Source organism: Panicum virgatum, chromosome 1K (assembly GCF_016808335.1).
Source record: "Panicum virgatum strain AP13 chromosome 1K, P.virgatum_v5, whole genome shotgun sequence".
In the NCBI taxonomy this organism is placed as follows: Eukaryota; Viridiplantae; Streptophyta; class Magnoliopsida; order Poales; family Poaceae; genus Panicum; species Panicum virgatum.
The window spans coordinates 40,532,715-40,557,595 of NC_053136.1; the positions used below are offsets into that span (position 1 = coordinate 40,532,715).

The following is a 24,881-nucleotide window of genomic DNA, read 5'->3' on the forward strand; positions in this document are numbered from 1 at the left end:
TGTGCATTTAGGATAACGACGCATGAGGGCAGGGAATTTTTGTAATGCATTCAATGCACCTTCAGTCCAACATTAAAGTTAGCATGATATAGCTAATAAGGTTAGTCCAGTCTCAACGGGGTTTTATGTATAATTTTATGACATTAAATTTTATGCTACATCTTCAATTTTGTTGACATAGCAAGGAGAGATGAGAGAAGTTTTATTTGTATAAAACTCATCTGACACAGTTATTTAGTTTTTAGTCTTGGTAACTGTGTAATGAAAGAGACTGACATTATTCACACCAAAACATATGACATATTAGGGTTTAGGGTAATATGACATAGATCGATATTTAATATTTTATTCTACACATCTTCTACGATTTTGTCACCATGCATTTTTAAGTCCAAATTTACATCTTCCGTGGGAGTACAAAATCTCAATCAAGCCTCACGAAGTACGTTTTCCAGGAGATTGTACGACGCGAAATACGTGTTCCAGGTGCATTGACGCCTGACGTATAATAAACAACAAGATTAAAAGAAGATTTCGTCTTCATCGTCCCTGGGCCCTTGGTGGGCGATAAGGCTTAACGGAAAACAACAGCAGAGCGCTCTCCCGCTTTCCCACCCCACTCGCCATGGCCGAAACCTTCGCGGGCCTCCGCATCGTCGCCTCCGCGGTCCCTCAGCCTCAAACCCTCCGCAGCCGCCTTCTCCGCGCCGCGCTCCGCGGAAGCCCGTTACGGGGCGGCCGGCTGCGCGCCCGGGCCGCGGTCGCGGGGCCGCCGGAGGTGGACGACGACGATGCGATGAGCTTCGACAGCCTGCACCGCTTCTTCGACCTCAACATTGGGAGATGGAACGGATCCTTCTACGTACGCCACTCTCCCCCGCGCGACTCCTCTGACCTTGAAGCTTGGCTTCCTGTTTCCAGATTCGTGATTGCGCTGAATGTTGCTTGCGCGTGCGCTTTTGTTTGACTTAGCAATTCGACGCGCATGGGAGGGTGCTGCAGGACATTAGCACGCGGTTGTCCGTGAGCACGTACGGGGAGGACGACCTCATCAGCCTCCTGCAATCGTAATGCTCCCTCCCAGTGATATTTTTTTTGAGGGGACCCAGTGATATTTATGACTACATAATCATGTCTTCAACTTGTTTGTTTCGAATTTCTAATTGCGCATAACGTTCCTTGTTTATGTAGGTTCTTTGAGCAATAATTAATTATTCAGTTGATGTGCTTTGAGGCCCAAAATGATATATATTTATTTTTTGTGATTTTTAGGCTGTATATCAAGCAGGCTTCCTCTCAGATATCAGTTGTAGATGAGGATGATTCTGAACCGGAGTGGGTAGAGTACAAAATCAAAGAGACAAACATGTTCACTGTGGACAAGTATCAGCAGGTGCACTGAAATTTGTAGGCTTCTTATCCTTTCTTATCTTGTAAATTATGTACATCTCTGAGCTTAGATAATGATTGGTTATTTTTTTAATGCACAGATAGGGTTCTTTCCTGAAGCGAAGGCATTTGCTCTGAGGTACCAGACTGCAGGAATGCTGGAGACTGTCCTTAGGGTTGGAGTGCTCGGGGAAGATGATGCTGGTGAAGAATCCCCCAAGTAAACATTACTGGCCACAAACTTAAGTGTTTACTGAGTTGCAAAGCTCTTATATGTGTAACATATCTGTTTTATCTTCATCAGAAACTTGAAGATACCTTCTCGTAAGCCATCTATTGTATGTGAGAATTGTCTTTACTCCCTTGAAGGCAACGGTCGAGTGAGGGCTTTCCACATAATGGACCCGAAGGGAGTGCTCGACACACTTCTTGTTTTCCATGAAAAGCAGGGAGTGCCACAGGCACTTGTCGACTCTTCAGTTGATCCTAAGGTGAGTCCTTTTAGTCAATTGCTGAAACATTTGTGAAAAACAATCTTATGATGGGGCACAGGATTGTGCTGAATGAACCCAACATTTTATTTTATTCCTTTGTCGCTAGAGTGCCAGCAGTGATAGGATAAATGCACTACTCGGAAGATGGGAGGGGCGTTCTGTGACCAAGAGGAGTGGGGTGTATGGAGCAACCCTCGCTGAGGCAGATACAGTTGTTGTCCTCGAAATGGACAGCAATGGCCAGCTGATTCAGGTACGCTTCATAGCTTTGGTCTGATAAATATATACTTATGCACTTTGTACATGCTCTCATTGTTTGAATCGTAAAATGGCAAAGGTCAACCTAATGTTTTGGCGAAATGGACCTAATCAACTGACCTTTGTGCATCAGCATGCTTCTGCCCTTTCCTTTAACTTAGTCAAATCTTTGTTTACAAGAAGCATGCAAACATTTAGTCGGACACAGCTTATGCTACGTGCCGTATTTTTTCAGCATAAAAAAGGCTCTTAAAGAATAGAAATGGTTACTTACATCATTGCTAATTTTTTTTCAACTAAATGCGAATATGTTGCTACTTCTGTTCATAGGACACTATATCAACAAAATCTGGAACTAGCACGACAATAACTGTCAAATGGACAGGATCAGCAAACAACAACTTGCTTCAGTTTGACAGAGGATACGAAATGACACTGCTACCTGGTGGAATGTACATGGGATATCCATCAGACATCAGCAAATGTGTCGCCCAGTTAGACTCTTTCCATCTGGAGTTCTGTTGGATGGAATCGCCAGGAAAGAGGCAGCGGCTTGTGCGCACTTACGACTCTGCTGGTCTCGCTGTTTCATCAACCTACTTTCTGGAGAGCAAAGTATGAACCACATCTTCCACACGGACCACACCCAAACCGAATAGCAACGGTTTTGTAAGTTCCCTAGCAACCTCATTGATTAGTTTTGCTGTATGTTGCTCGGTACGATGGTACATGATAATTGAGTATATATTATCACTTGTCAGACATCATTGTCTACGCAGAACACAGAATCAAACGAGTTCTTCATTCTTCTTTTTTGCTCATTCTACCCTTTCAAGTGCCCATGTGATCTAAACTGAACATTAAAGCATCCTTCAATCTACATGGGCAAAATAACCAAATTCGTCCCTGAACTATCGCGCTCGGCTCATTTTCGTCCCTAAACTATGAAAACGAACCGCCGTCTGCGTCGCTCTCCCTGGGGTAGCTCGGGCGGACCTGCCTCGAGCGCAGCCACACCCCACCCAGCGCCCCTGCCCGTCTCGCCGCCGCCTGAGCCACCACCGGAAGCCCGTGCGGCCGCAATGAAGGCGGCGGCGGGGCTCCCCTCCCCCTCGTTCTCTCCTTCCCTTCCCCTCGCCCTCTCTTGGTAGCTTGCCATCCATGGCGGTGGTGGCCGACTCTGGTGTCCAACGGCAAGATCTGCCTCCCGGACGGCCGGATCCACTCCCTACGCCGCCGGATCTACCCTCCTTGGGCCTCGGTGCAACAGGGGGCGCGGGGGGGGGGGGGGGGGGGTGGCGGCGCCCGCGCAGCTGCGTGCGGCAGGTCGCGGTGGCGACGCCGGCGTCCTGTGCGTCCTGTGTGTCGTGAAGCGGCAGCGGCGGCACCTTCCGTGGTTGGCCCGCTTCGAGGTGTAGCGGCGGCGGCGCTCGCGCGGCTGTGCGCGGCGGGGCACGGCGGCGGCCCCGATGTCTTGTGCGCGGCGGCTGTAACATCTCGTAATTTTTATGGAGTGTTAAATTCTCCAAAAATGCGAGTTTTCAAAAACTTTTTGTGTGGAAGTGATGATAGCTAGAATAATTTAAGAGTGCCTTCTAATTCTCCCTAAATTCCCAGAAAATAAAAGATATTTAAACATAAGGACCCTATTGCTAGTGTGATCCATTTGGAGTTATTTGGTTTTTATTGAGTCTACCTTGTTTCAAATCCCTTCAGAATATTTTCTTTTTGTTTGAAATTGTGTGGATTTCAAATTTGAATTGAGCCATTCAAATTTGAAATCAAATGCTAACCCTAACTCTACTTTTGGGCCGAAACCCACCTAGACCCGGACCTACCCAACCCAACCTTCCTAAACCTCTAACCCAGCCCAGCTCTACCGGCCTGCCAACCCCTTGCACCGGCCCGATACGTCGCGCGCAGCCCAACCCGCGCAAAACCCCGCACGGCCTGCTTCGCCACCCCGCCGGCCCGTTTCCTCCCTTCCCCTCACGGACGGCCCGTTGCCAGCCCACAAGCCGCAACCAGCCCAACACCGGCTCGCCACCCCTTTTCCCTTTCCCTGAGCCGCTGACGGCCCGGTCCCACCTGCAGCTTTCCCCTCTCCATGTTCCCCTTTCCCCTTTGCCTCGCCTCACACCGCGCGGACGCCGCCGCGGTCTCACCTGCTCCCGCACCCATGCGTGCGCCTGTCCTCGCCTCGCGACAAAGCTTACAACCACCCGGTCGCCGCACCGCGATGCCCGCTGCAAAGCGCTCAGCCTGCCCTGTCCCCTTTTGCTTGCGCGCCAAACCCCACCGCGAAAGCCCCTGGATGGCCGCCACGTTGCCCCGAGCTGCAGCCATCCCATCACTGCCGTCCTCGATGTCCGGGCCTGCGCCAAGCCCTAGCCCGCCTCCTATAAGACCCCGAGCCACCACTAGGGAGGAAACCCTAGCCAATTGGGGTTTTCTTCCCACCACAGCCGCCAATCGAAGGGAGCGAGCCGGGAGTAGAGGAAGGAGGAAGGGAGCAAGAAGAAGGAGAGGAGGAGGAGCACCGCGAGGAGGACGCCATCGAGCCTGCGCCCCGATCGGCTACTTCGACGCCCCTGCTCGGCACTGCTCTGCGACACCTCGCCCCTGCTCCGACTCACCGCCGCGTCGAGCCTGTCCTCCCCGAACCACCAGGTAGGCCTTCGCCGCTGCCTCACGCTCCCTTATGTTGCTGCCGGCCTTTGTGCCGATGAACCACCGTAGGTAGCCCAGAGCCTCGTGCCTAGCTCGCCCCATCTTGTGCAGGAGCCCGTCGATGCGCTGCCGTGAAACCACACAGCCCGCCGTTGCCTACCCTTGCGCCGCCGTGGCCACTAGGCCGGCACGGCCGCGCGCGACCTCGGAATGCCGATGGATCGCGCGCGTGTGCGCACGCCCATGAGCCCGGGGCAAGGCCGAGCCTTGCTCGTGCCGCGCCCCCATCTGGACCGGCAACCATCACCCTTGACTCTGCCTCGACCGCCGCCTAGAGGTCTCAACGCCATCGGACCCCGCCGGCGCCGCCAGATGGCCGCGTCGCCGTCCGCCTTGCCCGCGCGCACACAAGCTCGCCCTGGCACGCTCGAGCCTCCTTGCACCTTGTCCCTATCCCCGCGCACTGCGTCTCGCCGCCGTCGCGTCGAGACGACACCGTGGTATGGTGGCCGCGCTCACCACCGTGATGTCGCGGCCTGGCGCGCGCGTGCACGCACACGCCCTTGGTTCCGCTCCACCGTGACCTCGCCGTTGCACAGCACGTCGCTGCTGCCTTGTAGCATCGGACCAAGCCGCTGCTCTGCCGTCGCCTGCCGCCGCGGCCTTGGCTTTCCCAAGTGCCCGCGCGCACCATCCTGACCATGGCCGCGCCGCCCCGTTCCACCTTTCCCTGTCCTTGGCCTCACCCGGACTTCGGCAAGCTCCGCCTGGCCTTCGCCTTGCCCGCGGGGCGTCGAAGCCATCCGTCGCCATCCGCCTTGTCCCCCGCGCGCGCCCATGTCATGCCAGCCGCGCCGCCGATCTTCCGAACCGCCCGGTCCGCTCTGCCCTGCTGCCCAGTTCGCCGCGGCCCGGCCTCGTTGGAGTTACGCGAGCGCCGCGGCCAAGCCTCGACCTTGGTCTGCCCTGGACCAGACTCGTGCTCCCTGCCGTAGCCTTTCTAGCCTTGTCCCGTGAGCTCTGCCGCCAGCCGCCCCATCGTCGCCGCCGTGGGCCCGGAGTACCGGATTCCTCGTGCGCATCATGCACGCTGTCGCCTCACCGTTGTTTGCCTGTGGCCTCGCCGTCGGACCCGCCGCCGCACCACCTGGCCTTTCTCTGCTCCACCCCAGCCTAGCCCTTGCCTTGTTCTACCTCGGCGCCGCCACCAGGAGCTTGCTCCACTGCCGCTCACCGCCGTTCCGCCTAGGACGAAGAAGCCAAACCCGAGCCGCCGACGACCCTCCGCCACGGCGCCGAAGGACCGCGAGCACGACCGCGCACAGCAAGAAGACCGCACCGGATCTGAGGGAAGCCACAAAGGATCCTGCAGACACTGACAAGTGGGGCCACCCTGTCAGAGAGAGGAGAAAAGAACCTGCCCGCGGGCCAGAGCTGTCAGTCGAAGAAGGAGAAGAGAAGAAAAGAAAGAGGAGAAGAAAGAAGTGGGCCGCCGGCCCGTTTCGTCGAGCTGGCCTTTGAACTGAGCCAAGCTGAGCCCAGTAGTTTGAGCCGGCCTTCCGAGCCGCGCGCCGAACCAGCCCGAGGAGCCAAGCCGAAAACCGAGCCGGCCTGTGAAGCCTAACCCCGAGTCGGCCTGCAAGCCGAGCCGGCCCGTTGTACCGTTTGAGCCCAGTAACCCTTTAAACCCTTTTCTTTTTCTTTTACCCTTTTAACCCGCGGGACCCACGTGTCATCCTCTAGTGTGAGACTGACTAGTGGGCCCCACTGACCGCGAACCCCGCTGACCTGGCTGTGGACCCGTTGATCGTTGACTCGGTCAACGTTGACCGAGTCAACCTGACGTCATGATGACGTCTGCAGAGCCTGACCCCGTGCTGATGTCAGCAGGAGACGTGGCACTCTCAGGTGCTGCCACATGTCAGCCTGTGTTTTTCTTTTTCCGAAAACCTTTTATTAATTCCAAAAATTGTTTTAAGCTTCAAAAATTCATAATAAATCAACCGGAGCTCCGAAAATTATAAAACCAGTTTCATAATTCTTCTAAAATCATGATCTACGCGTTAGAGTAGGATTTGTTGTGAGTTGGATCTTATTTGAGTAGTTTTGTGCATTTTTGCACTTTGGCCTCTATATCAATCCATAATTACGAATAGGTCCTGCTGCTGAAGAGAAGACCGACGACCAGGACTACCAGGAGTCTCAGGAGTTCTACGAGGAGCACTCAGGTTCACACCCATCTACAACTTGAATACATATTAGGCATTACTTGCTAGAAATGCTATTGCTCTACTTGTGTGTATGTGAGATAAGCCTGCATGGCCTACTTATACCGTACTCCTTGCATCCCTATTATACCTTGATTGATTCTTGGATGCTTTGGCTACTATGAGAGTGTTTGGGTATGGGATTTCATGATGTGAGTCTTGTCATGCATGAGACCCACTTTGTGAGGAGCCAGAGATAGGGCTTTTAGCGGGGGCAAGCTACTGGCCGGGAATGTGTATTGGGCACATTCTGGGGAGGACCTGTGGCGGGTGCGGGAAGAGAAGGAGGGGCGATATCTGTTATGGGTGCCCAAGGAGAGGCGAGACCTGTTATGGGTGCCTTTGGCGGACCACTGCGGAGGACTGCGAGGAGTGCTTGCCCCGGCTTCTTATGGACATATGTGGTATCTGAGATTTGTAGGACTTTTCGTGCACGCCACTTACCCACTGTGATGGTGGATCCGGTCCGAGCTAGCTATGCGCGTCACCAGACCTATCTGGAGTAGGGTAGTGTGAGGGAGGCCCGATGGGGGAGGAGCATGGGCGCTTGGTAGAACTTTGGATGGCAGGGGAAGAGCCACACAACTCCAGAGCGCCCCAACCATGAGGGGGTTGCATCCCAACCTGGGGGGTCAGGATGGTGCCGTAGCGGTTAGTCTCGCTCTTCGGAGTACTTCGGTAGGCCGGTGCCTCGGAGATAGTCAGGTCGCTCCTGGCTGGATTCGTGGCGAGTGGGTACAGGTGTACAACCCCTGCAGGGTGAAATCTATACGTATAGCCGCGTACTCGGTCATGTACATTTTTCCTACACTTCTGTTATTTCATTTAGAGTAGTAAACCCTGATTTCTACCTCCCTCTAGTCCACTTCCCCCTGTGGAGTCAGCTGAGGTGCAGGGAGAGGGAGTTCCTGCACTGACCTGGAGTTTGTAGTTGACCGGTGCCGGTATGGCTCGTGTCGGAGAGTGACAGATGACTTGTATATATACTTGTGCTTGCATAGGAAACCTCAGCCTACTCTTAGCTACTTTTTATATCTTTGCATCCACTTAAAGCTTGCATACGGATGATGACGTGAACCTATTCCGTCTTTGGGATAGTTTGGCAAGATGCAGGATCCGATCCGGAGTTCGACACCAACAACGACGGATGGTACGATTGAAGATTAGAAGCCCGTGCTACGCTCAAGTGCTGCCTGTGGAGATGAAGTTTGAGATGAAGGATGGCCTGAAGACCAGTTACCGCTACCGTTTTCCGTTTGTTCCAATTTAGCCCATGGGGCTTGTAATAAATTCGTACTGCAAAATCCTCTGGATATTGTAATAATTAAATTTATATTTGAACCTCTTTTAAGTGAGTATGAACTGATATACTGTCTGAAATGAGTTCTATATGTGATAGCTACTGATCCAGGGACTATCACGACGATACAGGGATTCGGGTTTTTTCGAAAACCCGGGTCGTTTCAGCGGCGACGCCGGCCGTGGCCTGTGCTTGTCGTGTCGCGGCGGCGACGTCACCTCCCGTGGCCGGCTCGCATCGAGGTGTGGTGGCGGCAGCTCCGTGGTGGCGTGTGCCGAGAGCGGTTTGCTCGGGGCGTATGATAGCATCGCCGTGGTAGCGTCGTTGGCTGCGACCGTGCGATGGTTCACCAGCTACACCATGGTGGTGTGGCTGGTGATGCCGGCCGTCTCTTTTCACCGCAGTGTTGATGCGGGTGAAAACCCATCCCACCTTGGGACGACGTCGATGGCGCCATTGGCGTCATTTCCTTCCTGAAGACGATGTCGAGCATCTCTGGGTCGGACATAACTCATGTATGTGGCCATGGGCGTCGGTTTCCCATGTCGGTTGTGGCGGCCTCAGCGTTGGTGGCTGCCGGAAGGGATTTCTTCTCTTTTTTCGTTCCTTTCTCTGTTCTTTAGGGTTGTGTTGGCTCGTGTCGGTGTCCCAATCCGACCAGGCAGAGTTCGTAGTAGCTGAAGTCGATGTCCCAATTCGACTGGGCGGAGTGTAGGTTGTGGTGGCTCGTGTCGATGTCCTAATCCGATCGGGTGGAGTGTAGGTTGTGGTGGCTCGGGTCGAGGTCCCAATCCAACCAGCCAAAGTCAAGTGAGTGCCGGTTGATGTCCCAATCCAACCGGCTGGTTTGTAGTTATGTTTGTGCGGTTTTCGGCCCAGTGTACCTGTCAAAAGGATTAATTCTCTTCTTCTTATTAAGGGTGCGTTTGGTTCGCGAAAAAGTTTGTGTTTTGGCACTGTAGCACATTTCGTTGTTACTTGACAAATAATGTCTAATCATGAACTAATTAGACTTAAAAGATTCATCTCGTGCTAATCAGTTAAACTGTATAATTAGTTATTTTTTCAATTACATTTAATGCTCCATGCGTGTGTCCAAAAATTCGATGTGACGGGTACTGTAGAAATTTTTTTGGGAACTAAACAGAGCCTAAGGTTCAGGATCTTTAAAAAAAACTATAAAAACGTTCACTTCAGTTCCTTAACTATCCAAACCGGCAAGAGACCTACTACAGCCAATTGTTGGCACGGCTGTGGGCACAAGGGCACCAGGCCGGCATCGAACGGTGGAGTACAAATTGAGAAAAGCTCGTTTTTCTTGCTTAATGTATTTAGCTAGTGTTTTCGTCGTTACCGTATATTGTAAATTGAAAATGAAATCAGTTGATGAACTTTAAGAGTCCAAAATACGGGTAGGCTCCATTATGAGCGATTGAGCATTTTGTTTTGATTTGAAAACGGGGATACCCAACTTCAAAATCCTGACTCCGCCACTAGTTCATGCTTGGCACCTCGATATCGAGCTCCTGAGGTGAACGAAGCTCACCATGGTATTCTGCGAGGAACCTGAAATGCTCATGAAAACTCTGGCGATGAATGGTGTCTTTGAGTGCTCCTGTTACTTTATCAACCATCCCTGTCCATTCCGCCTCGCGAAGCAGAGACCTACCGTAGTCGCTGATCTGCTCAGGTCACCAACAATCTCATAGAACTGCATAGGTGGCATCATGTGGTAGACCAAAGTGCACACAAGAATAACCGCAACCCACTGAGCAAATGAGACATAAGCAATGCCCTTGGTGTCGCACGCAGGAGCAGGACCAAACTGGTGACCATTGGTATGGCGGACTGAGACCCCCGATGACCACCGTGAACCGGAAAAAATGTGGTGGCGGGCGGCAGATCAGGGCCACTATGTGCCCAAAAGTGACCCCAGTTTTTCAAAAAAAGCAAAAAGCAAAAGCTTACCAAGACTATGGGTCAAGTCGCCGCTGCATGCAAAAGCGGTGTGATTGGGCGACTGGAAAGTGCGATGATGCAACAAGCACGAAGAAACAGCAATATATGGTGGCGACTCGAGCCTTCGGGCGAGCTAGCAAGCAAGCATCCCATTATTTGCAGCGGGCACGCATACTTTGTCTTCTCGCTCGGCCGAAAAATAGAGGAGATACAGTTCGAGTGTTGCCGGATATCAAATAAACCAAAGCAGGTGCGGATCTCTTGTCCCAGGAATGGTTGTTCCTTTCGTTCAATTTACCCCGGGCACAGCTCTTCGATTTTCTTCTTCTTTCTTTCTTTCTTTCTTTCTTTCGGTTTCTTGATTTATTCGTCTTGACCCGTCTGTGCTCGCGGATTTGGTTTCACAGGTTTTAGAAACCTCCCAAAGCTCTGTTCGGCGCGACAAGTGGGAGATGCTTGTGTTGCTTGTGTTGCTGCTTCTCTGCCATGGACTCGGCAACACCCATGGCTCACAGGACGACCACGCCGGCGACGGCGACATGCTCTCGCTGCTGGATTTCAAGAGGGCCATCAACAGCGACCCAAATGGAGCCCTGGCCTCGTGGAACACAAGCAACCCCTTGTACAGGTGGGCGGGGATCACATGCGGCCGGGCGCACCGGGGGCGTGTGATCACATCACTGGAACTTGCAGGCCAGGGCCTCAAAGGTGAAATCACCTCCTCTCTTGGAAATCTCACGTCTTTGAGGACGCTGAACCTGTCCATAAACAGCTTCTCCGGCCGCTTGCCTCCTCTGGGCCGTCTCGGCAAACTGGAGGTCCTTGATCTGAGCTGGAACTCGTTGCGCGATGCTATTCCTGATGGAATTGTCAACTGCTCCAGACTTCGTATACTTGACCTCTCTATGAACTCCCTAGTCGGTGAACTCCACTCTAAAGTTGGCTTACTTTCTGATGATCTCTTAGTTTTAAACCTATACGGGAATAGACTCACAGGAACCATCCCACCATCCCTCGGCAATATGACTCACCTAGAACAACTCGATCTAGGAAATAATAGTCTGTCAGGAAGTATCCCCGCTGAGCTTGGAAAATTATTGAACTTGTCGATTCTGTCTCTGGGTGAAAATAGTTTATCAGGCGGCATACCTCAATCCCTGCTTAATCTGTCCTCTCTACTGGGTCTATCCTGGGGTCAGAACATGCTAGGAGTGTTGCCGCCAAACATTTGTGACGCGCTCCCTAATCTCCGATCGCTTGATTTACGTAGCAACATGTTTGATGGTCACATCCCAGCATCCATAGGCAACTCCTCAAACATAGAGGATATACTTTTATCACGTAACAATTTCTCTGGTCCAATTCCTCATTCTTTCGGCAAGCTTTCAAAATTGTATTTTCTTAACCTCGAGGAAAACATGATTGAAGCAAGCAGCGATGAAAGTTTGGAATTCTTACATGAAATGGGAAATTGTACTCTTCTAACATTTATTTCACTATACGATAATCAGCTACAGGGAGGGATACCGAGTTCAGTTGGAAACATGTCTGTTAATCTTCAATATTTCTCATTGGAACAAAACCACCTCTCTGGAACAGTCCCCCCAAGCATAGGGAACCTTCATGGCCTAACATACTTATCGCTAGCTGGTAACGATCTTGCTGGTACAATTGAAGGAAGGTTTGAAAAGATAACGAATTTAGAATATTTGAATCTGGAGGCTGTAGCGAAAATGACCTCTCATGTCATATTTCAATATAATGTTTTGGCGATTGATGACACACACAATACTTGGACTAATATGATTGTTAAGATGATCATGTTGGAAATATTTCAGTTAAGATATATTGTGATCTTCACTATTAAGGAAGCGTTTAAACCATCTAAACGCGATTAAGGAAACCTAATGATAAAACCCTAATGGGCTATGATTAGCAGGTCCATTAGGCCCGTTTCCAGAGGCTGGCCCCCAGCCCCACAGTGCCTATAAATATAAGGTCGTGGTTAGCACCTTAAACACCCATTCACGTCATTCTAAAACCCTAGCCACCGCTAGTCTGATCGCTAAGGGCACTGGAGGGGTTTGGAAGGCCAATCACTCCCGTTTGGCGCCCGAAGGATGCCGATTCGCTGCTGCATCTTCTACACCGACAAGAACGCCTACTTCCTCTACGGATCAGGCGTAAATGGCTGCTGCAACTGCTAACGCTGGTATAATGATTACTAATTTATTCCGCATTAGATTGATTTGTCATGAACTAGGTTATGTTAAGATTTTGGGTTATTAGCCTCTAATGTTTAAGCCCGGCTAATTCTATCAGATCATTCTCAGTCTTTTAGGTTCAAGTGATAACAAAGAGAAGATAGGCGTAGCTAGGCCCGAAGGGCCGCACCTACGGTGGTTCCGCCCCTCGCGGGTCTCAGCGCAGCGCCCTGAAACCTTTTCGGTCCAAAGGACAAGAATTGAAGAGATCGTGAAGAAATCCAAGTCGAAAAGATCAAAACGAAGACAATTTGCTATCACCGGTTAAACCGATGATGAGCAAATTGCACTCATCGGTGCAATGAACACAGGAGCTGCGAGCTAGGGTTTGGCACCGGATTAACCGGCATTGGGTGTTTTACACTCACCGGTGTAATGGACTTGGAGGCCGAAGAAACAGCTGGAGTTTTACAGGCACCGGTTAAACCAGCGATGAAGACAAAGTGAACGTCGGTGTAATTGTCCAGAGAGTTAGCTTTTCAGGAATCATGGGACAGTTACATTCACCGGTTAAACCGACGGTACGTCGGTTAATTGCCCGTACAACTAACGGCTAGTTTTTCAAGTGGGCAGATTACCTTCACCGGTTGAACCGACGATGGCCATTGGAGGAGCATCGGATTAACCGGCGTTACAGCTTTTTCTGTCAGCTTTCCTCCAACGGCTAGTTTGGGGGGTTTGGGCTATATATATGCCACCCCACGCCTCATTTGGTGTGTGCTGGAGTTGCTGAAGCCTACTACACTTGAAGAACACCTCCAACCACCATAGAACATCATTGTACATCATATAGGCTTAAGCACACTTGTGAGAGTGCTTAGTGCTTGGTTAGGCTTAGCTCTTGAGAGAGTAAGCTTGAGTGAAAGCCTTGCTGCGGCAAGCATCTTGTGTACTCGTCGTGTGACCCTCCGACTTGGTGTGGAGCGGCAACGACACTTTGTGCGGGGAAGGAGACCCTTCTTGGTGAAAAGCTACGATAGTGAAGACGGTGTCGTTGGTGACGCTTCAAGAGAGACGGTGGCGGTGGCCTTGTCTTGGTGACTTGGCACCACTTAGCCTTTGATTGCCGAAAGCCTTGGTGGCAAACGCAAGACGGTGATCAAGCGAAGAGACTCGGCATCACACTTGTTCTTGTTGGACAAGTGGCCGTGGATGTAGGGAGGGACTTGGTGTCCTAACCGAACCACGTTAAATCATGTGCCTTGGTGTCTTCACGGGAGTTTGCATATTCTCCCCCTCACCTCTTTACTTACCGTATTACGTTTCCGCATTTACTCTATCTTGCATGCCTTTACTTTCCTAGTTAGTTTGATTAGGATTGGCTATAAGTTGCAAGTCTTTTAGGGGTAAGTAGAGAGTAGCATATATAAACCTTAGTCATAACTAGCATGTGTAGGATATGTTAGGATTATCTCATGCAAATAGATTGAGTCCTAGAATAGAAAGCGATTAGCGACCCTATTCACCCCCTCCCCCTATAGGGTCGGACACCCCGGTGATCCTTACAGAGGCAAACAATTTCGCTGGGGCAATTCCACCATCTATTGGGAATCTTACTAACTTGGAAGTGCTCGACATTGCTAACAACAGTCTCAACGGCAAAATACCACGTACCTTGGGGAATCTCCAACAGCTCACAGTGATGGATCTTAGTCACAACAATCTCGAAGGTGATATACCATCCAATTTGGGAGACCTTGGTCTACTCCAGCACCTGGATCTTAGCGACAACAAAATTAAAGGTATCATACCTTAGGAAATCATTCTGTATGTGCACAATATCGAGCTCCACCATCCAGTAATAGTCGTTTCAAGGTTCAGTACGTGTAGATCACAAGTTTGCTCCAGCAATCTCACTGCGCTACGGTAGACTAGAAGCGAACCTCACATGAGAAATACATGTAATTCACTGTGAGCTGATTGCTCTGATGTAAAGATCCCATAATCTCATTTTTGTGGTACACCTTCCTGGTATATGTTAATGACACGAAAAGCGTTTCTTGTTTGCTATATTTGCATAAACCTTGAAACTCTTGTTAGGCCATGTTATTTGACGGATCAAACTAGCAGCCCTGCATTAGGATCTAGTCATCCCACAAGTGACCTCTTTCTTTTCAACCTTCGCACGCCAATTTTCATAATAGGAGTGCAGAGAAATACGGCTAGCGGTGACATGCTCCCGCTGCTCGATTTCAAGAGGGCAATTCGCGCCGGCGACCGGCACTGAGCCCTGGGCTCGTGGAACGCCACCACCCCGTTCTGTCAGCGGGACCGCGTCCTGTGCTCCTGGAAGCATCAGAGGCGTGTCATGGAGCTGCACCTCGGCGGCCATCGGGCCATGGCCTGTCAGGCTCCATGGCCTTCAACAGCTTCAGATGCTGAACCTCAGCCACAACAATTTTGAGGGTGCTATACCATCCAACTTGGGGAACCTTGGTCAACTCAATCACTTGGATCTTAGCTGCAACAATCTCCGAGGTTTCATACCTTAGGAAGCCATTGCAGCATGTCCTGAATGTTGACCTGTGTCATCCTTATATGATTTTGAAGGCCCAATGCACAAAAATGACAAGTTTCTTCTAGAGATTGGACCATGCTTGGTGAACTTGAAGCAAACCTTTCAAAAGAAAATACAATATTTACTTGTCAGCGGAGTTGTCTAATATAAATATTCCAGAATCCCTGGTAAACTTTCCAGTGATATGTTAAAACAACTGACGAAAAAATTCTTTTTCTTTTTGTTATTTGCATAAACCTGTTCTCCGAGAAACACTAAGTGTTATATGATACAATATTACACAAATCAGAACACCTGCAGCACTGCAAAGAAATAATGTTGGAACCTTTGAAGGTCGAAACTGTATACACATATATAATTTTCGAGTTCCAATCCATTTTTTCAAAGAAAATAAGATGAAGTACAGCATGCTTCTGATAATCATGATGCTGCACAAACAATTGCAACCAGCGCATGTATTATCGCAACTTAATCAAAAGAAAACTAGAGAAATCTCCCATGCTACTACGGACAGGAACTTCGCTCCTCTGGGGCAAAAAGGCTAATCTATCTACAGGTTGGGAGGATGGCTCCCAGAACCATAGATAAATCACACCATTGTTGTCATATAGCAAGATCTCCTGATGGTTTTCAGTCTTTCACAAGAAAAATGAATCAGGCAAAAATGTAATTCACTACTATATAGTTCTATTAAATATTATCCAGGCAATAATTTTTATGCTGCAATAGTATCATGAAACTCACAGCAATATATTGACCAAAATGAACAGACAATAAATGTATATCCTGTTCTCAAACAATACATGTAATTGAAATATAGATAACTACCAAACTATAAACACTTTTCACTGATACGAGACAAGGCTGAAAAAAAAATTCTTCTAGTACTCCTTTTCCAAGCCATCATTACCCCCAAGATGGTTGCTATATATATGCCAGATTAGGATGGATGGCCATTGTCTTCAAATGAAAGACATCAACTTGAAGTATACGATCAGGTAGAGAGAAAGAGAGAACACTGCGCAAATATGCTGCCAGAATAGAAGAGCAGATGCTTCCTTAACACCATATCCTCTGAGGCTGGCAATTGCTCCAAGCAGGATAGCGCTAGGCATGGAGTACTGAAGCGAAAGAACAAAGCGGTACATACGGTCTTGCTCAACAAGTAGATTCAATTTGTCTGCTAGCGTCACAACACCAATGCCAATGCATGGGAGCACCAAAAGCCTTGCCACAATTATACCGACGATAGTCCTGATGCCCAAGGCATTATCCTTTGGGCCTTCCGCAAGCATGCCTCCTAGAATTAACATCACTGAGGGAACGACTGCAGCAGCTAGGATATCCAAACTATCAGTGAAGAATGAGAGTGGTGCATCAACCCCAAAAACAAAATTTTTCAAGACAGGAACCATGCCGATGATAATGGCAAGTAAAGAGGCAATTGTCGGTGGCTGAAGGACGTGCTGAATTGGAGTCTTTTCAGCTACAACCCTGATCCTTCTGACCACTCTTGGCTCTGCCAAACATCTGAGCGACTTAGGACTGCTTGGTCCAGCACCAGAAGTTCCCTCTTCAGTAAAATCAATATCAGGAAACGTGTTCTGTGAGGAACCTGAAATGCTCATGAAAACTCTGGCGATGAACGGTGTCTTCGAGTGCTCTGTTACTTTATCAACCATCCCTGGCCATTCAGCCTCATGAAGCAGAGACCTGCTGTAGTTGCTAATCTGCTCAGGTTCTTCCTGTATCTCATTACCCTCACCAACAATCTCATAGAACTGCATAGGTGGCTCCATCATGTGGTAAACCAAAGTGTAGACAAGAATAACTGCAACCCACTGTGCAAATGAGACATAAGCGATGCCCTTGGTGTCACATGCAGGACCAAACGGGTGATCACTGGTATGGCAGACCGATCCAATGATCGCAATTGGGAGATTCCCTGTGTTACCAAACCCAGTCATGATCACCGTGAACCGGAACAAGTGTGGCGGCGGGCGGCAGATCAGGGCCACTATGTACCCAAGAAAGCACCCGATCACAGTGCTGATGAGCACGTTGACCGGGATGAACCACCAGCGCAGGACGTTATGAATGGTGACCGACTTGCCGAGGTGGACGAAGATCAGGCAGGGGAGGAGGAGCGCGAAGACGAGCTTGCTCAGGAGCTTGAAGGTAGCCCTGGGCACGACCTGGACCCGCGGGTTGGCGAGGAGCAGGCCGATGACCGTCAGGCACAGCAGCTTCATCAGCGGCGCCACGGCCGACACCCAGTCGCCATGGAAGGTCACCTGCGGGTCCATTGACCAAAACACTGCCGCTGGTAAAGCTTCCTGCCTTTCTCCCACTTCAGTTCTCAAAACAGATATTCCCCTATTTTAAACTCTGAAAAATACTCCCCTTTTTGTCTGTGCAACCAAACTATCTTTCTCGCGCAGGTACAGCGCCCAATCAGATGCAAAAGCCTGATATTTCTGCATACCAATTAATGGAAATGATTCAGCAACGGAGAAAACTACGAAACGACATTATACAAAATTACTAGCAGGTAAGGATAAATCTAGCCAGGAACCGGTGGGGATCTCGCAAAGCACTCAGTAATCAACTCATGTTCTAAGCTTCCTACTCTCAAATTTCAGGTCTCGGCAAGATTCAGGCAATCAATCCGCAAGAAAATCAGAAACGGCAAAAGATCACGGCGACGGAACCGGACTCTGCAAGATTCACGGCAATACTCACACGCAGTTTGGATCCGGGAATGGACGAGAGGGAGGTAGGTGGCGCGCTGTGCTCTCCCTCTCCGCGACGCGCCGAGGCAGCTCCGGAGCGAGAACGGCGAGCCGAGAAGGAAGAGAGAGAGAGAGAGGGCAGAGTTGCGGCGTGCAGGGGTTCTTGCCCTCTTGGTCATTGAGGGGTGGGCTTGGTATTTCCCATGGCTTTGTTGATAATTGCTGGGGTGGGGCCCAGCGGTAAGCGACCCAGTCAGAGGCGCGATGTGATCTGCCGATTTTTTTTTTCCTCCAGAAGCCACGTGAATTTTGGGGCTGTGAATGTGATGGGGACAGAAGATAAGCATGTGGCCCCGATCAGAATCAGATCGGTGATGATTCCGTTGCTCCTCCCATGTTACTCGGCCAAGATGAGTAGGCTGTGTTTGGATCTCGGATGGGGGAGGGCGAATCGAATCGGACCTCGGATTCAAATCAAGGGGGACTGAACTGTTATCCCAAATTAATTTAAATTTTGTATTTTGTTGAGAAAAAACTATGAATACGGCAATAGAGTGGATCTTTCACGTGGGCCACCCAAGTCAGCACACCATGGCTACAAGCAAGCAAGCTCGAGTGCGAAGTCAAACGTTTGTAATTCGCTCCGCAATTCAGCGTCGTATCAGACAAAAATCTCGTGCTGATCTCCCCACTATGAACTCTTGAAACTTTAAAGCTATCACAATAAACCTTGCCCAGTTCATCAAACTCATTTTGAGTCACCTTTTCCCTTGCCCAATTCGTCAAACTAGACAGAGGGCCTGGTGACGGCGGAGCAGCTCTGGATGTTTGATATAGCTAGGCATGAGTTTTGAAACATTTTTTTCGTTTGTGATTTTCTCGGTGGAATAACTTAGAGCAGCACCCGTATATGAATATGATATTTTTGATATGTGTGTGCTGCTATGAAAACAATTTGTGGGAAAAGTGATTGCCGATTGGATATAAGTATGGTATCACGGATTGATTTTTATCCAGTCTTTGGGTGGGCGTCAAGTTTAATCTCAGAGGTTACCACATATCAATTGCAGGTGCTTGATTGGCGCTTTGGTCTCCTTGGGCTTTGGCCGGCCTGGCTTCTTGTCATTTGTCGAGCAGGTCAATTCCAGGCCTGTTTGCGCGGATGATCTCTCTACTGATGAGATGCAAGAAAGGGCTCTTACTTTGCTGGTCACGGAGGCGGCTACGAGTGGTCGATCCGGTCTCCCGGAGGCCAAGGTGGCGCCCGTCGCTTCGTCCGAGCCAAGAGCTGATTTGGCTGCTGAGATCGCCGCTGTCTTTCGAGCGACAGCGGGAGACCTACGCCGGCGCGCCGGCGAGGGGGCACAGAACGAACGGACGGGACGAACCAGCCACGACCAGGCCCGGTGCGTGAAAGCATCGCCACGGGCCAGGTCGGAGCGCACGGGTGGGCTCTGCGCCGCTGCGATGTACTCTAGTGTGTGGGTCTGCGGTGCCGGCCTGGCATGGCAAAGCTGCTAACAAAAAGGCCCGTGATCCTGGGCTTTTGTCTGATCAGCATTCTAACGGCCCGCATAAGATCGGAAATGGCCTCACTAGTTGTCATCACCCAACCAGACTAGTGGCGGAATGTGTTCTTAAATTCTGAACACCTCGCAGGCATATCCATCACAGATAACACAAGCATAGCAGAAGTGAGAGATGGCCTGCCATGCAAATCCCCGAAGCCCAAACACAACGGTCAAGGGTATCTTAGCGAACATATGCATCACAAATTCTAAGCTTGGACAAAAGTTGACCAAATGTATATATATTGCAACCAAATAGCATACTCCAGTATAAAGGGAACAATATTACAGATTTCTTTGTGGAAAATATGCAGCAACTCAGGTGTTTCCAATATAGCACTTGCCTCTGTTATTGACCATGTGTATGCTATAGTTAGCGTGGCAAACTGATTGAGGATGCAAATTCTTTCTCTAGACTGTAGCCGCGAGAGGTCTCTTCAGAAGGCAATGGGGTAGTAGCATTTACAAGATGAAGCTGTGCATCAGAGTTTCTATCTTGTGGGCACAAAGAATGCTCAATCTCACCATTATTTCTTGGTAAATGATGTATTTTCCTGAGCCTCTTAGTTCTTATGAACTGCAATCTCATCTCAACTTCTTTCATAGTTGGTCTCTCTGCTCCTTTGGTCTTCAAGCATGCTTGTGTGAGTGAAGCAATATCATCAATTTCTCCTTTCTCAGCTTCTTCCACAATTTGTGGATCTATTATTTCCATAAGAGCGCCTTCCTGAAGTCCTTCAACGAAGTAATGAGACAAGCTTTGTTTCATACCAGAATCATTGATGAAAATTGGCTTCTTTCTTGTTAGAAGCTCCACAAGTATCACCCCAAAACTGTACACATCACTCTTCTCAGTTAGTTGGCTTGTGTAGTAATATTCTGGATCTAAGTAGCCAAATGTTCCTTGGACAATGGTCACCACATGAGTCTCGTCAAGGGAAACAGATCTTGAAGCACCAAAGTCAGAAACCTTTGTGGTGAAGGTGGCATCTAAGAGTATGTTGGAAGATTTCACATCTCTATGATAAATTGGTATTGCAGCAGCTGAATGCAAATAAGCAAGTGCCCCTGATGCCTCTACAGCGACCCTAATGCGATCATCCCATGACAATAAGCATTTATCATTGACATTGTCACGAAGGAGGTCATATAGCGTGCCATTGGATATGAACTCATATACGAGCAAGGGCACCTCTGTTTCCAAGCAGCAACCAAAAAGTTTCACCACATTGCGGTGGATTATTTGAGACAAAATAGCAACCTCATTGATAAATTGGTCTATCTCACTTTGCTCCACAAGTTTGGATCTTTTAATTGCTACCACATTTTGATTTGATAAAATTCCTTTATAAACTGTACCATGTCCTCCACGACCAAGCACACGGGTAGCATCGAAGTTGTTGGTCGCTTTCTCTAGTTCCTCTAAGGAGAATATCTTTGTTTTGTTTGTGGTGCTTTCATCTGAGATTAGTTGCTCCAACAAGAGGCCTTGATTTTTCCTGAAGTATGCTCTTCGAATTCTCTTCTGTTTGTGTTGCTTCCAGTTGCCAGCGAGTGTAGTTGCACTTCCACATAGTGCAAAAATTATGGTGCCAAAGCCAATACCAATTCCAATTTCAATACCTACACACAGAACATTGCATCATGTATCCAATGCCATTAATTTTCTACAGCTAGATCATTTTGCATTTGGATATCTGAAACGTAGATATGTAGGGTATAAAGTCACCTAAAACAAGATTCTGCCTCTTAGTTGCTCTGACACATTTTCTCATATTTGTTGGCTCAAACACTTCACCATGGGGACAACTCGTGCAACTGTATCCTCCTGGGGTATTATGACATACCCCTTTGCAATCATTTGGCTCTAAGCACTCGTCAATGTCTGCAAATTAGGCTCTGTTTAGTTCCCTTCAAAATTCCAAAACTTTACAAGATTACCCATCACATCGAATGTTTCAACGCATGCACGAAGTATTAAATGTAGCTAAATAAAATAACTAATTACACAGTTAGATTGTAATTTGCGAGACGAATCTTTTGAGCCTATTTAACCCATGGCGGGACAATAATTATCAAATACAAATGAAAGTGCTACAGTGTTTTACACCCAAATCTTTACGCAACTAAACAAGGCCTTAAATAAACGTGAATGAAGAGAACCATCGTCAGGTATTGAAATCACGGCAATGGGGCTCTGCAAAATAGTACTAGTTAGTTAGAGATACATTCCTATGTTAATTGCTCAACGAATAATACTTCTTATCTAGAATTTTCTTGTTTCTCTAGCATTTGGTAAGGAGCTAAACAATGGATAAGGCAGACATATATCAGTACGAGAAAGCTAGAAAAGGCAGGTAAGGTATTCATGGTGAAAGACCGAAGGTTCTGAATTAAAAAAATACAATAGCAAAAATAGACTACAGTTAATGTCAGAGAGAGACCTGTACAGCCATCTTGTACGTATGGATTCCCAGCAAAGCCGCTCAAGCACTTGCAACGGTACCCTAGATATAGTGTACCATGGGTGACATTAACACATTGGCTGTGGGCGCTGATACATGCATAAGTTGTGGTCCTATGCGAGGCTGTTCTGCATGTTAAGTTGGCAACAACCCACCTCATCCTGATGTCGAATTCTTGGGAGAACTCTATAAGATTTCTCATGGCTTCTCTTGGGATCCTGTAATCAAAGTCACCATTGGTGGTATGAACTACTACCACCTCGTCGTCATTGCTGCTTGAATCATTCAGCATGCTGGTTACACCCAGGTATCCATCATCTACTAACAATGTGGTCACCTGATACTTTGTGCCATCTCCTCGGTCAAGAACAAGGAACTTATCCGACACGCAACTAAGTTGAAATTTCTGGTGTGCAAAGCAACCTTCTTCTAATCCAAAAGGGAAAGGGATGGACATGTTTCCACATGACCTCTTACAATTTCCTTTAGGATGGGGGTTGTAACCTGCTCCAGAAAAGAGTGATACGGGAAAATTATGAATGCATCAGAAAGAAGTACAAAAATTAGATGGTGTCACTGATAATTAAGGTATGTTCATACTTATAGTGAAATAAAGAGGGGGGGGAGTTTTTTTTTGCTAAATTCAATATAGACGTAGTGTTTTTATGAATTGAAGGATTAAGGTATTCAGAATGCAACATTATCGTTTCCTTACTTGCAACTGCAATTTTGCGAAACCGTAGTTGTGCCACTGACAATTAATAAGAAGAGTGCAATTATTTTAGTTTTTTTCAGATAGATCATTGGTGTCATGGAATGACATCTATGCCCCCATTTATCGAGCGCATGGAATTAACTACACTTTCTAAAAAATTATAGATAGAAGCTAATTTGAATATTCAAATCAAATCTGACAATTTAATTATACAATAGGTTGTCCAATTCTTAGCATTTTCTCCTTTATATATTTTTTTCCAAATGCCAGAATTACACTTTTCTGGGGGGGAGTATATAGTATAATTGCTAACTAAAGTATATCACAATGGAATAAACATATATTACTAAGTACGTATCTTTATGAGTATTCTATTAGAATTTTTAACAAACGAGAGAGTGAAAAGCAAGCAATTTTGATTATTAGCTATATGCGCCCTAGTTTCTTATAAATTTACAATATTTATATCCCTTAAAAACTATCAGAGCATGGGTTGATGCACGAGTAAATAAATATATCAAGACCAACGACCTTTAAAAGTTCTAATCCTTGTAATATAATAATCTAATAGGATGTCATGACAGACGGTTGTGGGCTGTCGCAGTGTCACGATGCAGCCATCCAAAATGTAGGGGTTATTGCCGGGTACGTCAGAATTGCAGTAGCAGTAGTAACCTCCCCGGCTTACAGTCTGGCATCAGGGTTAACCATTTCGTTTTCGTTGCAAATCCCGGTGTTTAGCGGAAACGAAATTTCGTTCCGAAATTTCGGTAAATTTCGGCGAATTTCGGTGACTTTTGGCCGAAATTTTTTGAATTTTGAATTTTCAAACGAAATTTTCCGAAAAATACCGAAATTTTTTTTCCCGGTAAGTAGCGAAAACGAAATTTTTCGCCGGATTTCGGCGAAATTTCGCCGAAATTTCAAACCCTGTCTGGCATAAGCTACCGCCGCTGCATGCATAGGTTTCTTTATTTGCAGATGCAATTTCACAACTTGGCTGGTCCGTGGCGAAAATACCCAAAACTGGCGGAGTACTTTCATTTATCCAGCTCGAGTAAAGGTCGCTGGTGTCAAATTCATAATGTTCGGCGAGGAAAACCTTGACGACAGAGGGCTCTTCAGCAGATCGTGCTACGACGCCGTCCCTGCGGGACAGCGTGAATCGAAATCCACTCATGTATGCCGGGAAATTATTCATTGTGCAGCAGCCCACCCCACTGCAACCCCCATCCGCAGCTTCCGCCTCTTTAACCATGAGGGCCTTGTCGCCTGGGCACATATTACTGCAATAACCGAGAGTGAGGTTTGTCCCAGTATCGAACAGGACGACCTCGACGTTGCAGCCAACAACATACAGGGCGTTACCAGGGTCGATGACGAGGCCCTTGGCAGGCGACTCCCATGACCTGGTGTAGCTGGTCGTGCCTGGCGTCATGGTAATGCTGAAGCCGATCAAACCATAGACCGAGCCGTAGGATGCCACGTCCCCCGCGTCAAGGATCTGAGTGGTGCTATTGGCCCAGAAGAGCCTGGGAGGCCGGGTGGTGGTGTCGCAGGTGAGCTCGAAGCCTTGCCGGAAGCAGCCGGGCGCGGTCCCCAATGGGTAGGAAATGCTGACGTTTCCGCAGCGGGTGGGGCAGTGAGCCAGGGAGGCATTGGAAGGGACAGACAAGATCCCTCCTCCTGCGCCGCCCGCGACTCCAGAAGCCTGCTCCGGCGCCGCCGGCGGCACAGCTCCCAACAAGCACACCAGCAGGAGCTGCATGCTGCTGAGTATTGCCGCGACAGAGCTCATCGTTGCGTGGCTGTGTTCTTGGTGCTTGGAGTTGGAGTTAACTTGATGCCGGTACGGTCCACTGTTGCCCCTACTGGTACTGGATGAATATAGCGGATCGAGTGCCCCGTTGACCAGGTTAGTTGAGGTCATCAGACGCTACGGTCGCTGCCGGGGTCGTCGCACGTCACGAGTATAGTTGGCCCACACTCGCCACATTGATGTGCTTAAGCGAGCGACCTGACAGTGGCTGTACAGCCACCTAGCTAAGTTCTGAATTGGCATGACTCTGCTGGCCGCACCTCATTTCTTGACAATACGCTCGGTTCCGAATTGGCATGACCCTGCTGGTCGCACCTCATGGCGCTGTTTTATCATGGAGAGCTCTTGAGAAAAGTTTAGCAAGTTGCAGTGTCAAACGGCTGTGTCGTCCTCATTCCAGCAGAGCAAATTGCAGCGTTTCTCCAGTCCAGTCGTCTTGAGCGGCTTCGCTATTGGCCCAGAA

At 48.7% G+C, this 24,881-nt stretch overlaps 4 protein-coding genes across 7 annotated transcripts; 2 read left to right on the forward strand and 2 right to left on the reverse strand.

Moving 5' to 3' along the window:
* The first annotated feature begins 553 nt into the window (after positions 1-553).
* Positions 554-8,446, forward strand: LOC120708002. 3 transcript variants are annotated; one of them, XR_005689216.1, is made up of 9 exons: positions 554-862; positions 973-1,067; positions 1,273-1,393; positions 1,491-1,609; positions 1,694-1,880; positions 1,990-2,136; positions 2,472-2,810; positions 6,968-7,039; positions 8,177-8,421. XR_005689216.1 is itself a non-coding variant. In XM_039993090.1 (8 exons), the coding sequence occupies exons 1-7, from the start codon at positions 626-628 to the stop codon at positions 2,760-2,762; spliced, it is 1,197 nt and encodes a 398-aa protein (XP_039849024.1). In that variant the 5' UTR covers positions 554-625; the 3' UTR covers positions 2,763-2,810; positions 8,177-8,446. The 3 variants fall into 3 exon arrangements, 2 of the variants coding, with proteins under 2 accessions (XP_039849024.1, XP_039849013.1); XM_039993090.1 differs by lacking the exon at positions 6,968-7,039 and having other exon boundaries at positions 8,177-8,446; XM_039993079.1 differs by lacking the exons at positions 6,968-7,039; positions 8,177-8,421 and having other exon boundaries at positions 2,472-2,901.
* Positions 8,447-10,226: 1,780 nt separating this feature from the next.
* LOC120708048 (receptor kinase-like protein Xa21) lies at positions 10,227-14,610 on the forward strand. The gene is made up of 3 exons (XM_039993141.1): positions 10,227-10,587; positions 10,745-11,410; positions 14,205-14,610. Exons 1-3 carry the CDS (start codon positions 10,354-10,356, stop codon positions 14,355-14,357), a joined length of 1,053 nt encoding a protein of 350 aa, XP_039849075.1. The 5' UTR covers positions 10,227-10,353; the 3' UTR covers positions 14,358-14,610.
* Positions 14,611-15,845: 1,235 nt separating this feature from the next.
* Positions 15,846-18,033, reverse strand: LOC120708037 (protein PIN-LIKES 2-like). Its single transcript, XM_039993129.1, has 2 exons — positions 17,862-18,033; positions 15,846-17,596 (listed from the first exon to the last, which is right to left on the reverse strand). The coding sequence occupies exon 2, from the start codon at positions 17,423-17,425 to the stop codon at positions 16,082-16,084; it is 1,344 nt and encodes a 447-aa protein (XP_039849063.1). The 5' UTR covers positions 17,426-17,596; positions 17,862-18,033; the 3' UTR covers positions 15,846-16,081.
* Positions 18,034-19,634: 1,601 nt separating this feature from the next.
* Positions 19,635-24,433, reverse strand: LOC120708057 (wall-associated receptor kinase 3-like). 2 transcript variants are annotated; one of them, XM_039993160.1, is made up of 6 exons: positions 23,968-24,150; positions 23,541-23,885; positions 23,210-23,297; positions 21,864-22,392; positions 21,149-21,304; positions 19,646-21,042 (listed from the first exon to the last, which is right to left on the reverse strand). In XM_039993160.1, exons 1-6 carry the CDS (start codon positions 24,003-24,005, stop codon positions 19,793-19,795), a joined length of 2,406 nt encoding a protein of 801 aa, XP_039849094.1. In that variant the 5' UTR covers positions 24,006-24,150; the 3' UTR covers positions 19,646-19,792. The 2 variants fall into 2 exon arrangements, with proteins under 2 accessions (XP_039849086.1, XP_039849094.1); XM_039993152.1 differs by having other exon boundaries at positions 19,635-21,042; positions 23,541-24,433.
* Between the last annotated feature and the right edge of the window lie 448 nt (positions 24,434-24,881).

What these genes read in the sequence shown, in the direction of transcription:
- LOC120708002 (XM_039993090.1), top strand. Translation starts at nt 626, where the DNA reads ATGGCCGAAACCTTCGCGGGCCTCCGCATCGTCGCCTCCGCGGTCCCT. An exon ending in GATGGAACGGATCCTTCTAC is followed by an intron (nt 863 to 972) that starts GTACGCCACTCT and finishes TGTTTGACTTAG; the next exon opens with CAATTCGACGCGCATGGGAG. An exon ending in ACTCTTCAGTTGATCCTAAG is followed by an intron (nt 1,881 to 1,989) that starts GTGAGTCCTTTT and finishes CTTTGTCGCTAG; the next exon opens with AGTGCCAGCAGTGATAGGAT.
- LOC120708048 (XM_039993141.1), top strand. Translation starts at nt 10,354, where the DNA reads ATGGGTCAAGTCGCCGCTGCATGCAAAAGCGGTGTGATTGGGCGACTG. An exon ending in TATCAAATAAACCAAAGCAG is followed by an intron (nt 10,588 to 10,744) that starts GTGCGGATCTCT and finishes TTGGTTTCACAG; the next exon opens with GTTTTAGAAACCTCCCAAAG. An exon ending in ATAATAGTCTGTCAGGAAGT is followed by an intron (nt 11,411 to 14,204) that starts ATCCCCGCTGAG and finishes CTCAACGGCAAA; the next exon opens with ATACCACGTACCTTGGGGAA.
- LOC120708037 (XM_039993129.1), bottom strand. Translation starts at nt 17,425, where the DNA reads ATGGACCCGCAGGTGACCTTCCATGGCGACTGGGTGTCGGCCGTGGCG.
- LOC120708057 (XM_039993152.1), bottom strand. Translation starts at nt 24,397, where the DNA reads ATGAGCTCTGTCGCGGCAATACTCAGCAGCATGCAGCTCCTGCTGGTG. An exon ending in GCATGCAGCGGCGGTAGCTT is followed by an intron (nt 23,298 to 23,540) that starts ATGCCAGACAGG and finishes TGGTTAACCCTG; the next exon opens with ATGCCAGACTGTAAGCCGGG. An exon ending in GAGGCAGAATCTTGTTTTAG is followed by an intron (nt 21,043 to 21,148) that starts GTGACTTTATAC and finishes TTCTGTGTGTAG; the next exon opens with GTATTGAAATTGGAATTGGT.